The sequence below is a fragment of the Balaenoptera musculus genome, chromosome 6, assembly GCF_009873245.2.
Source record: "Balaenoptera musculus isolate JJ_BM4_2016_0621 chromosome 6, mBalMus1.pri.v3, whole genome shotgun sequence".
In the NCBI taxonomy this organism is placed as follows: Eukaryota; Metazoa; Chordata; class Mammalia; order Artiodactyla; family Balaenopteridae; genus Balaenoptera; species Balaenoptera musculus.
Window position 1 is genome coordinate 61,165,421 of NC_045790.1, and position 12,177 is coordinate 61,177,597.

At 44.0% G+C, this 12,177-nt stretch overlaps 1 protein-coding gene across 1 annotated transcript in view; it reads right to left on the bottom strand.

Moving 5' to 3' along the window:
* Positions 1-1,305: 1,305 nt before the first annotated feature.
* Positions 1,306-12,177, bottom strand: part of SLC1A1 (solute carrier family 1 member 1) — a 75,116-nt gene continuing 64,244 nt past the window's right edge. Inside the window, exons 10-12 of the mRNA XM_036856018.1 lie at positions 11,778-11,972; positions 5,679-5,813; positions 1,306-3,548 (exon numbers count right to left, since the gene is read on the bottom strand). Coding sequence (XP_036711913.1) covers positions 3,302-3,548; positions 5,679-5,813; positions 11,778-11,972 — 577 coding nt within the window. The 3' untranslated portion in view covers positions 1,306-3,301. The remainder of the gene's footprint in view (positions 3,549-5,678; positions 5,814-11,777; positions 11,973-12,177) is intronic.

Here is a 12,177-nt window from a genome sequence, read left to right on the forward strand (position 1 = left end):
ATCTTCTTTATCCATTCATCTGTTGATGGACACTTAGGTTGCTTCCATGTCCTGGCTATTGTAAATAGAGCTGCAGTGAACATTGTGGTACATGACTCTTGCTGAATTATGGTTTTCTCAGGGTATACGCCCAGTAGTGGGATTGCTGGGTCGTATGATAGTTCTATTTTTAGTTTTTTAAGGAACCTCCATACTGTTCTCCATAGTGGCTGTATCAATTTACATTCCCACCAATAGTGCAAGAGGGTTCCCTTTTCTCCACACCCCCTCCAGTATTTATTGTTTGTAGATTTTTTGATGATGGTCATTCTGACTGGTGTGAGAAAGAAAAACGGAGCTGGAAGAATCAGGCTCCCGGACTTCAGACTATACTACAAAGCTACAGTAATCAAGACAGTATGGTACTGGCACAAAAACAGAAATATAGATCAATGGAACAGAATAGAAAGCCCAGAGATAAACCCACGCACATATGGTCACCTTATCTTTGATAAAGGAGGCAAGAATATACAGTGGAGAAAAGACAGCCTCTTCAATAAGTGGTGCTGGGAAAACTGGACAGCTACATGTAAAATAATGAAATTAGAACACTCCCTAACACCATACACAAAAATAAACTCAATATGGATTAAAGACCTAAATGTAAGGCCAGACACTATCAAACTCTTAGAGGAAAACATAGGCAGAACATTCTATGACATAAATCACAAAAAGATCCTTTTTGACCCACCTCCTAGAGAAATGGAAATAAAAACAAAAATAAACAAATGGGACCTAATGAAACTTAAAAGCTTTTGCACAGCAAAGGAAACCATAAACAAGACCAAAAGACAACCCTCAGAATGGGAGAAAATATTTGCAAATGAAGCAACTAACAAAGGATTAATCTCCAAAATTTACAAGCAGCTCATGCAGCTCAATATCAAAAAAACAAACAACCCAATCCAAAAATGGGCAGAAGACCTAAATAGACATTTCTCCAAAGAAGATATACAGATTGCCAACAGACACATGAAAGAATGCTCAACATCATTAATCATTAGAGAAATGCAAATCAAAACTACAGTGAGATATCAGTTTGTTTTTAGTAATACTACTCAGTATTGTACTGTGCCCTGGGGGGTATGGGACAAGATATGCTAAGGAGTGTAAGATACAACCTGTGCCCTCCTGCAGTCTCTGGAATTACTAGGGCAATGAGATGTTTCACGTGTGACTATCATCAACTGAACAGGTCTCTCCCTTCCCACACCCATCAGAGTGCGTGAGATAAAAGAACAGATTAGGGAAGGAAAAGGCAGGGAAGAAAGAATGATGGAAATGTTTATTGAGACTGAAATGGAACATTGTTCTCTTTTATGAGTTAACAGCACAGCGTGTTAAGAGGCTGGTTACAAACTCACTCCAAAATAAGGATGACCTGCAGTTCACGAATGGCTCTGCCAACTCCAGTGCCTCAAATCGGAGCAGCCTGCCAAGGGGGTAGAACCATTCAGCCCAAGATAAATTACTTATTCAACTGTATTTGTATTTACTTCCTAAACAACAACACAATATTTGCATGTTAAAATTCACATTGAATCATGGGTCCATATTTTATGTGTACATGACCATTTGGTATCATCCTCTTGTAGATTTCAGGTGCAGGTGGTCAATATTGAGCATTTTGTTTTACTATTCCATGATCTTTGGCACAGTTTCTGATTTCTTAAATATAAAATCACAGGCTTAAATTGGCTATGCAATACTGCAGAAACAGGACTATTTTGGATCTCGGTGTAAACACAAGTATATGTTAAGCATTATTTACAAGATGAGAGCCAAGCACAGACTTCAATACGCTGTCTTCACAAATGAGCAGAAGAATGACAGGCAATGGATTTTAATGAGCAGGGGCCAAGATTACTAGACTACTAGTTAGTTAGAACAAACTTCCCTGGAGGAGGAGACAAGTTTCATACAATGGAAGAATTTCCCTGAACCACTGATACCAATGTCTCATGTTGTGGGATTTACTCTGTAAGCATCTAGGGTAGGGACAGTGCTTTTCTGGCCAATGTGGCTTGTTCAGTCCATCAAACCCATATTAAAATACAACTTAGCTGGTAGCTTGCCATTGTTGTTTGGGCCTGGTGGGTAGGAAAGGGCAAAGTACTGTCGTTTTAAGTAGGTATAATTGACTTTGGAAGAATTATAGTTGGATAATATAATTATTATACTAAACATATCCAGTTGGATAAAAACACATCCAGTCTTATATGAGTGACAACTTTGTATATAGTCTTATATAGAGCTGATATGGATTCCCTCCCAGCAGTAGAACCTGGAAGTTGTAAATGAGTGGGCCGTGCCACCTCAGAGTATCACCAGAATAACATCTCTGCTTTGGGGCTGATACACAGACGTGAAACGATCAAACAACATGATTTCTCATTCTTGTGCTTATGAGAGAGGGGTTCTGATTAAGCCCCAAAGCAGATCTGGATTGAAATCGTAGTTATTCAAGTACAAGGAGAACTCTGTATTTCACATTGACAGTTCAATTGTGATCTCTGTCTGGCAGACTATATGAAAATAATAAATATATACATATTTATATATATATATATCTATATATATATATCTAGCTCTATACTGAACACTGGGTTAATAGTTACCAGCGTCCCAATACAGTACATTGAAAAAAAGAACCCTTCTCTCTTCTCCCCAGACCTCACATACATCTTAAAACAATTACTGCAGAACCGTGCTGGTTTGTTTTCTTTCAGAGTAGTTTCTTTGAAGTTGGCTGGAGATGAGTTCAAAATGGACAATTTGGCACATTAACTTGCGGAGGGGGTGGTGTTTAGATGCATTATAATCTATAAAAATGTGAGAGGTCAAAGGAAATCCATGGCAATAGAAAGCCTGAGTAATGACAATATTTTTTTAAAAAACCCAAAACACTGGTCTGTGCATGAGAAAGCAGTTTCTCTTTCACATCTATTGATATTACCTAATTAAAACAGTTACTACTTTAAATACTTCCTAACTCTGTCTCCCATAGAATTTAAAAATTCCAGATAATACAGCTTTCCTTTCAATCAATTTTCTCTCATCTTACCCCACCCCCAAATCCCAGAACCCAGAGAGCAAAAGCTGTGAATCCAAATATAGAAAATAATCCAGAGGTCTGTATATCAAATCAAATGTACAGTTGGCCGTTAGTGTTTTTCTTTTCCTTACTTAATGTTTGAATTTGCTAAGAGATGACTCTCCTGGAGAGGTCCTTCACCACTCCCAGTTTTCCAAAGCCAGGGCCCTAGAACTGTGAGGTCTGGGTGAATGAGATGGTGTCGGACTTGTCGACAGCAAAGCCTCCGTTGACGTAGGACTTCTTGGCGTCCAAGTCTTCATTGTCGAGTGTCGTGGATTCCAAGGCAAAGGGGTTCACGATGTTGACCTCAGATGAAACATCCATCTGCTCCAGCTCTTTCTTAGAGAGCTTCTCCACAATGCCGGTCCCGAATGCATCGCCGAGGACATTCACCATGGTCCTGAACCGATCCCTGGGGAGGACACAGGGAGAGTCAGACAGAGGCCCAGATTTCATTTTCCTTCAAGTTGGAGACGGGAAAGGACCCAAGGAATTCAGTTACAAATTAAGCAAAGCACAAAGTACTGTCCCCAGGGCTGGCTGACCAGAGGCTCTCCTCTTCAAAGGCCTGGGCCAGAGGTGGTTTGTAAAGGCACAGAATGAGCATACAGGCTGCCCTGGGTCCTCCCGTCAGTCACAGTGAATCTGCTGAATTCAGCACTGAGCTCCCTAAATTCCCTCTTCTCCCAAAGAAATGTGAACACCATCTTCACAGATATTTTGGGAGAGCTGAGGGAGGGTCAGGATTCATTAGTCTTTCACCCAACCTCTTTCTTATGGGCGTTCCTGAGCCTTCTTTTGGCTAAGATGAGAGAACTTGGATGTTTTAGGGGTGGTGTGTGTGTCCCCGGTGTGCTCCTTTCCTTCCCACACAAGGACACTCCATGAGCAAGCCAACAGGGACACCACTGAGCACAGGGTCAGAAACCCCAGCCAGCCTGGGAATAGCTTACTCCTTGTGGCACTCTGAGCCAGTGTTAACCCCCAGACAGCCCAGAGGAGAGGCTGGTGGCAGGAAGCCGAGTAGGTGGAGGAGGCATCCTGGATGCTGGAGCACTGTTGCTAGGAAATGTGTACATGAATACCATGAAAGCTACACCTGCAGGACAGAAAAGGCTTACGCACGTGCTTACACACGTCCATTCTGGGTGCCCTCCTGCTATTTACAACATGGATTGAACTAGACCCTGGTGTGGACCAGCTAGTGTCTTCTTGTCCGTGGATCAGGTCAGGCCTTTGACTTCTCTGGATGTCTTGGAAGTGAAGGTCACTGGTGTTTCAGGAAGAACCAGGGAAAGGAGAGAAGTGCAAATCCACCATCACCACTAGAAAGAAAAATTGAAGCACTTGCCTCAATGGTAGGGTATCTTGGCAAGAAAGGTGCCACCTCAGTTGGGCCTTGAAGAACCAGCTGGCTGCTGAGGGGGCCCCATAGCAGCTTCCCAAGTGCAGAAGCTTCTGCCTTCTGGGATGTGACAGTATCTTCAAAGCCACATGGAATGTTTCTGCTTTCCTTTCTACTATTTCAGCTGCTACTTGCAAACTACATAGCACTGTACTTCCCAGTAAAGCTGGCTGGTTCTAAGTGAAGGCTCAATATGGAGCAAACTCTCCCCTGATGGCCACGGGACAGAGCCACACCCAGATGCTGGAAGACCACTGCACAGAGTGGGTATCAGGGTTAAAGCCGGGAACCAGGCTCATTCTGACTTTAACCCTGGGGGTCACAAAAGGCATGTTCTTACCCAGATGTTCTGCTGTGTTCCTTAGGTAGCTGTGTGCATGTGTGTGTCTGTTGTTTTGTGAGAGAAAGAGAGAATGAATTGTTGGTTCAGGCCTGAATGGTCCAACTCATTCTAATCATAACAATTAAACTTGCTGTTAATTGAGCACATACTGCCGGCCAGACACTGTTCTGGACACTCCTCTCATTTTAGCTCACTCAGTCCTTATACCAACCCCATGAACTAGACAAAATCTTTCCCATCTCATAGATAATGCAGCTGGCCCCCAGAGAGGTGAAGGAACTTGCTCAAGGTCAAAGAGCCAGTAAGACACTGAACCAGGATTCAAATCCAAATTAGTCTTATCCCAAAGCCTTTGCTTGTGCTACTGCCCTGATGGTGCTGACGATCTTGGGAAGGTGGGCTGACGTTGAACCAGGTGGTTCTGAACCTATGATGCTGACTCAGGGCTGGGATAGGCTAGGGTGGCCTATTGGGTTTGGAATGTCTGGGGCCTTGCCCAGCTTCGTCACCTTATTATTTTATGTTTATCTCATCCCACACCCAGCTCCTAACCTTGAGCATTACCAGGTATAATGAGTTAATGGAGATCACTAGCTTTATAAAATCACTGCTTGAAGTTATGAGGAGTTAATTTTTAAGCATGTTATCAGATGGCCTGGTCAGAGGGAAATTAAAGCAGCAACAGATGGCTCATTAGGCAATCTGAGGAGAGAATGATGACAGACTGCAGATTATGCATGGCTGGGAAGCCTGCCTTCCCATCCGGCAGAGGTAATGCGTTTATTCCAACTCACAGGAGCCAGTCGACAGCGATGATGAGGGTGACATCCTCAGTGGGCAGGCCCACGGCACTCAGCACGATCACCATGGTCACCAGGCCGGCCTGGGGCACACCGGCAGCTCCAATGCTGGCGGCTGTGGCCGTGACACTGTAGACAAAACACACCAACACAAAAGGAGTCAGACACCCATTTCTCCCTTCAAGGGCCCTGGTCCAAAACAGTTAGTCCTGTTGGCTGTTACTGCTGTGTCCCTAGACTGACCAGTCAGAATCTGTTCTCTGCTGAGCACAAGCTCTGCCTCATTAGAGAGCTGTGGAAGACTGAGGAGAGCATGATCTTTTTCCAGGGGGGAGATATGGCAAGTCATTCTAACGTGAGGAAGTGGAGAGGAACTGCATGAGTGGCACACAGAAATGAGCTAGAGAGACACTTAAGAGGAAGGCAAGAGTTTACCAACCGAGGTGCTAATGGAGGGCTTTATCCACCCATCCATGTATCTATCCATCCTAAACAAGTGCCAAGTACCTCTCCACCTGCTTTCTTCCTCCCTTCCTCCATCTACTCACCCAGGCAATCATTTATTGAGCATCTAACGTGTGCCAGGAATTTACACTGCCTTGAAGGATGGTGAAGGAGTGGGGATGGGGGTGGATGGGCAAGGGTATTCCAGGTGAAGGCAAAAGAATGAGGCACTGGCCAAACAGGTTTCATGCACTTTCTTTTACATCACAAGTCTCTTGACCTCTCTGGGAGCTGCCCTTTAGGGCACTGAGTTGAGAAATAGCTGTGACTCCTGTCCAAGGTACAAGTGTTTATTCCCGACTGCTCCTTTTTGCCAGTGGATGCACTTTGTGCAAAAGGAAGAAAGATCTGGAATCCAGGAGAGGCAGCCAAATTACCTTGTATTTAAAAAGATCCCTCTTGGGCAGATCAAATGTGGCACTAGGGATTTTTCTCTTTGGAATGTGCAGTTTTTCATCAGCAACATCTTCCTGATTTAAATCTGGTCATTTTGGAGAAAACAAGGGCTTGCCCTGCCCTGAAAAGTCCCTGGATTTGAATGAGCTTGAGGGGACCCCTATATTTTCTGGATACACGTTCTCATCCTTGGGCCAAGGATGCCATTGGATTTAAAGCTGAAGATGGAGACACTGTCAACTTAAACTAGAAGAATCCCTGATTCTATCCACAAATCCATACTCCGTGGGCTAAAAAAGCCTCAGAGTTCTCACCAAGTTGATTCTACTGTTCATTCATCTGCTTAGTGATGTGTCACAGATGGTCTCTAAGGGCACGGTCAAACACAGGCCAGAGTTCTTTGACAAGTGTGGTTTCCTTCAGTGGCTGTGACCACCAACTTACAGTAAATTAGAGATTTCTGGGGCTGTCCCAATTCCTCTAAAAGTTCCAGGCTTGCATAACCCTTTAGATCTGTTCTGACTTAAGTAGTCTTTGGAAAACCTAAGTTTATGTCAGCGGTGGTTGAAAACATTTAAAGTGAATGCATCAGTGGGTTTTCTTTGTCAGAAGTGATTTGTGTCCATACCCACTGATCCCTCTTGGAAGACCCAACACATCACGGTTAACCACGTCCCTATAGCTTGAGGCTGGGCTTGAAACTCAAAATCCATTTAGTCAAAGAAAACTCTGCCCTTGAGCCTTGACCTTGCTGATTAAACTTCAGCCATTTGCCTGGCTTAGGTCTGAAACTTGGAACTATAAATCTTCAGATGGGGGTAAAAATATAAAAAAACCTACTTCTTCTTCTTGAACATACCCCACTTTGACTTTAGAGGGTTTCACAGAAGAAAACACAATAATCATTGGTAGAAAGTTCTTTCCTAGCACTGAGATCTAGTTTTAGGTCAGGCCATTTAAAACTCAGCTCTCCATACCGGTTGGGGACTGAGTCGTGAACTAGAATGAGCACAGGTTTTAGAGGCAGACAGATCCAGCTCTGCCGTTTTACTAACGGTGTGTCCTTAGGCAAGTGACTTCTCTAAGTCTCAATTTCTTGCCTGTAAGATGGGGAAAATATGTCTACTTTGCAGGGCTGCTGTTAGGATTAGATGAGGTAATATATGTAAGGCATCAAGTATAGCACCTGGATGTAGTAGATGCTTAAAACTGATGCCATTTTGCTACGTCAGCAGCTGTTACAACTACTACTGCTGCTAGTATTACTATTAAAATTATCATAGGGCTTCCCTGGTGGCGCAGTGGTTGAGAACCTGCCTGCCAATGCAGGGGACACGGGTTCGAGCCCTGGTCTGGGAGGATCCCACATGCCACGGAGCAACTGGGCCCGTGCGCCACAACTACTGAGCCTGCGCGTCTGGAGCCTGTGCTCCGCAACAAAAGAGGCCGCGATGGTGAGAGGCCCGCGCACCGCGATGAAGAGTGGCCCCTGCTCGCCACAACTGGAGAAAGCCCTCGCACAGAAACGAAGACCCAACACAGCCAAAAATAAATAAATAAACAAATTTATTAAAAAAAAAAAAAAATTATCATAAAAACAACTACTATTACTACTGCTGCTACTTTTTTCCTCTAAGCTCTTTCTAGGCCCCAAATCCCATAATTATCTTTTGTTATAAGAAACTCTATCCCATTTTCAATCAGTTGTAACCTTTGGTAAGTGAATATTTTGACAAAACCACGAAAGGGAATGTTTTAGGTGGATGGCTTCTTTGATGTCCAGTCCAAAACGGCCATAGAAAGAGATAAACTATGGATCCAAAAATCTCTGTAACCATCAACCACATGAGCCACAACTGTAACTTGTAAAATTAAAAAAAAAAATAACACTTATTATTTCATTCTCTCCCAGGTAGAGCCAGAGGATTTTTTAAGTCACTGATTACTCTGGGCCTCACAGTTGTTGTTCTTTGTTCTGGGCCAGTAGTTATCAGCAAGTCTGATTTAAGAATACACCAGAGGGGCTTCCTTGGTGGCACAGTGGTTAAGAATCCGCCTGCCAATGCAGGGGACACGGGTTTGAGCCCTGGTCCAGGAAGATCCCACATGCCACGGAGCAACTAAGCCTGTGTGCCACAACTACTGAGCCTGCGTTCTAGAGCCCATGCTCTGAAACAAGAGAAGCCACCGCAGTGAGAATCCTGTGCACCACAACGAAGAGTAGCCCCTGCTCGCCACAACTAGAGAAAGCCTGCGTGCGGCAACGAAGACCCAACGCAGCCTAAATAAATAAATAAATAAATAAAATTAATTAAAAAAAAAAAAAAGAATACACCAGAGCAGGGAGAGAGGTTTTTCATGTGAATTGATTATTTAGTATCTAGGCCCAATGTTTATTTCTCTACCAGTGAGGTTAAAAAAAAAAAAAAGGTTAGAAAGATCTAGGAAACTTATAAGCAGAGGAAGGGAATTCATCCCCCAAATGACAAATACCCAAAAGAACTGGCACCTCATACAACACTCCTTGGAAATGAGTTCAGCACAGACTGGGTTCCACAGGCTGTGGTGAGGGAGGTGGGAAAAGGCACTTGGAGAAGTAAAAGTAACAACTGCTGGAACCACGGTGGTTGTGGAACTTTCTCAGGCATGATTCAGGGTTTCACTTTTAACATACTCGCTGCTACTCAAATTACAGAATTTTACCCATGCTCCTTGGGGTCTAGCTTCCTTAGCCACTAATACATTTTACAGATCAGGAGGCACTGGTATAGCTTCCCAGCTGATGTGCCCAATGGTCTAGTTTGTACTTGTCTTCAGTTAATTTCAAGCAAACTGCCGTACATACTTTATGATTTAGGGTTGGGAAGATTTAAAAATTTACTGCATTAGAACACTGTAAGAACTTACTTTATGCCTGGGATTTATGCCTATGTCAAGTGCTGAGGATTCAAGAGTGAATTAGCTCTGAAAGGTTCGGATTCAACTGTCTGTAGGCCTAGGGACCCGGTTTAGTCTTAAACTTCTACTCTAAACTGAAGTCTCAGGATTAACTCTATTCCCAACCCATCACTTCAAAGCAGCACTGTCCAGTAGAGTTTTCCGCTATGATGGCACCTATTTCTACAGTGATAGAACCTTCGCTGTCTGCTCTGTCCAATTTGTGTGTGTGGCTAATGGCTACGATATTGAACAGTGCTGTTCCAGAGAAACATCTCTGGCAAAACTCACTAATGAGGACTTCCCTGGTGGCACAGTGGTTAAGAATCCACCTGCCAATGCAGGGGACACGGGTTTGAGCCCTGGTCCGGGAAGATCCCACATGCCGTGGAGCAACTAAGCCCGTGTGCCACAACTACTGAGCCCGTGCACCACAACTACTGAAGCCCACGCACCTAGAGCCCGTGCTCTGCAACAAGAGAAGCCACCGCAATGAGAAGCCCACGCACCACAACGAAGAGTAGCCTCCACTCACTGCAACTAGAGAAAGCCCGCGTGCAGCAACAAAGACCCAACACAGCCAAAAATCAATCAATCAATTAATTAAAAAAAAATTCGCTAATGACATTTTCACCATCCACTTGAGCAGACAATTTCAGTCTTCATTTGACTACAATTCTCTGCAAGATTTTACTCTGTTGACCATTTCATCCTTGAAAATCTCTCTTCTCTGGGTTTCCATGACACCATGGTTTCATGGCTCTCTTACCACCTTTCTATTCCTCCTCATTTTCCTGTTGGGTTTTCCCCTTTCTGCCTGCCTCTAATATTAGGCTTTTCTAGGGCTCAGTCCTTCGTCTTTTTCTCTTTTCTACAAACTCTCCCTACGTAATGTCATCCATTCCCAACATTTACTGAGTGCTCAGGATGTAGGCACCGTTCTAAGCATTTTATATGCATTATCTGACTTAATTATCACTATTTGCATAAAATGTAGGTACTATTATTATCCTCATTTTACAGGTGAGAAACAGAAGCTTAGAGAATTCGAGTAACTTGGTCAAGGTCACAGCCAACCATGGTCAAACATACATAACTGACTCACGACCCACATGCTTGATGAGCACCATCAAGCTGATGACTCTGACTTCTGTATCTGCAGTTGTGACCACATTTCTCACTGCATATTTCCACCTGCATGTCTTAAAGGCATTTCAAATTCAATGTGTCAAAAAGTGTAATCTCTTTACCTTCCCACCTATACTTGCTTCTCTTATACTATTCCCTGTTCTGGTAAGCACCATCCACCGATCCAGAACCATCCACCAATCCTGGGGGTCATCCTAGCCTTCCTCTGTCCCTCACTCTGAATCCAGTAAATGCCTCTTGAATTCATTAGCTCTTCGCCATCCCCCGTGTCAGTACCTTAATGTAGGCCTTTTCATACCTTACTTGCAATAGTCTTCTAACTGGTCTTCTAGCTTATGGTTCCTGCCCCCATTGGGGCCATCCACCATATTACCAGTTACCTCTCTAAAATGCAAATCTGTCCATAATATGAAAGACTGTCTAAGACCCTTACCTGAGCTCCTCACACAAAGCCCTCCACGATATGATCCCTGCCTTCACATTGTACTCTTTATGCCAACCATACCAAATAATCTGTACTCTGTAACTAGGCCATAGTTACATCAAGACCCCTGTTAATGCTATTCCTTTTTCCAAAATGCTTTTAGCTTCCTTCCTTCTACTACTAAATTCTTATTCCTCTTCTAAGACTTAGCTAAACGTTCCCTTCTTCCAGGAAGCCTTTCCTCGCCTTCCCAGGTAGAGCCAACCCTTTCTTCTTCAGTTCCCTTTGTGCCCCCTCAACTCAAACCTCTATTATAGCCTTTACCATACCACTCAGCACTTATTTAGATATCTTCATACCTTACCTTTCTACCAGGAACCCCATGAAAGCAGGAACTGGTCCTTATTCCACCTTGAGTCCTTGGTACCTACTCTGTGCCTAGCACCTAGTGGGTGCACTGGACTGAGAACACAGGGATGCCTTTGGCTATCCAGACCTGAAGCAGTTTTATGTACCACGATCCCACTACTTGTAATATAGTTGTGCTTAATCTTGGGAAGGGACTTTGTAGACCAAGAAAATCAACCTATCACTGGACCATCCTTGATCTCCCTTCACAGATGATTTTCACTTGAGGCAATTCCAGTAACAGAGATGAAAATGAGTGTGACTTCATGCCCCACCTGATAGTGACAATCTGCCCAATGCTCAAGTCTAAGTCATTCAACTGTGCAATAAACACAGCTGCCACTGCTTCATAGAGTGCAGTCCCATCCATGTTGATTGTAGCACCAACGGGTAACACAAATCTAGTGATCCTCTTGTCCACCCGGTTCTTCTCTTCAGCACAGCGGAAAGTGACAGGCAGTGTTGCTGAACTGTGTGATAAAAGAGAAAGGAACTGATGGCCTAGGAATGCTGGTCCTCGATCCCTGCCTGAAGAGACACCTCTGTTCCAAAAACTAAACCGAGATCTCAAAGCATGATGGCACTTTCGGCAGGTCCAGGAATCAGAAGGCGCTGTGCTTGCCACTGCCCCCAGCTACACTATAACCCCTTCCGGGCTGCAGGCTCTGCCAAGAG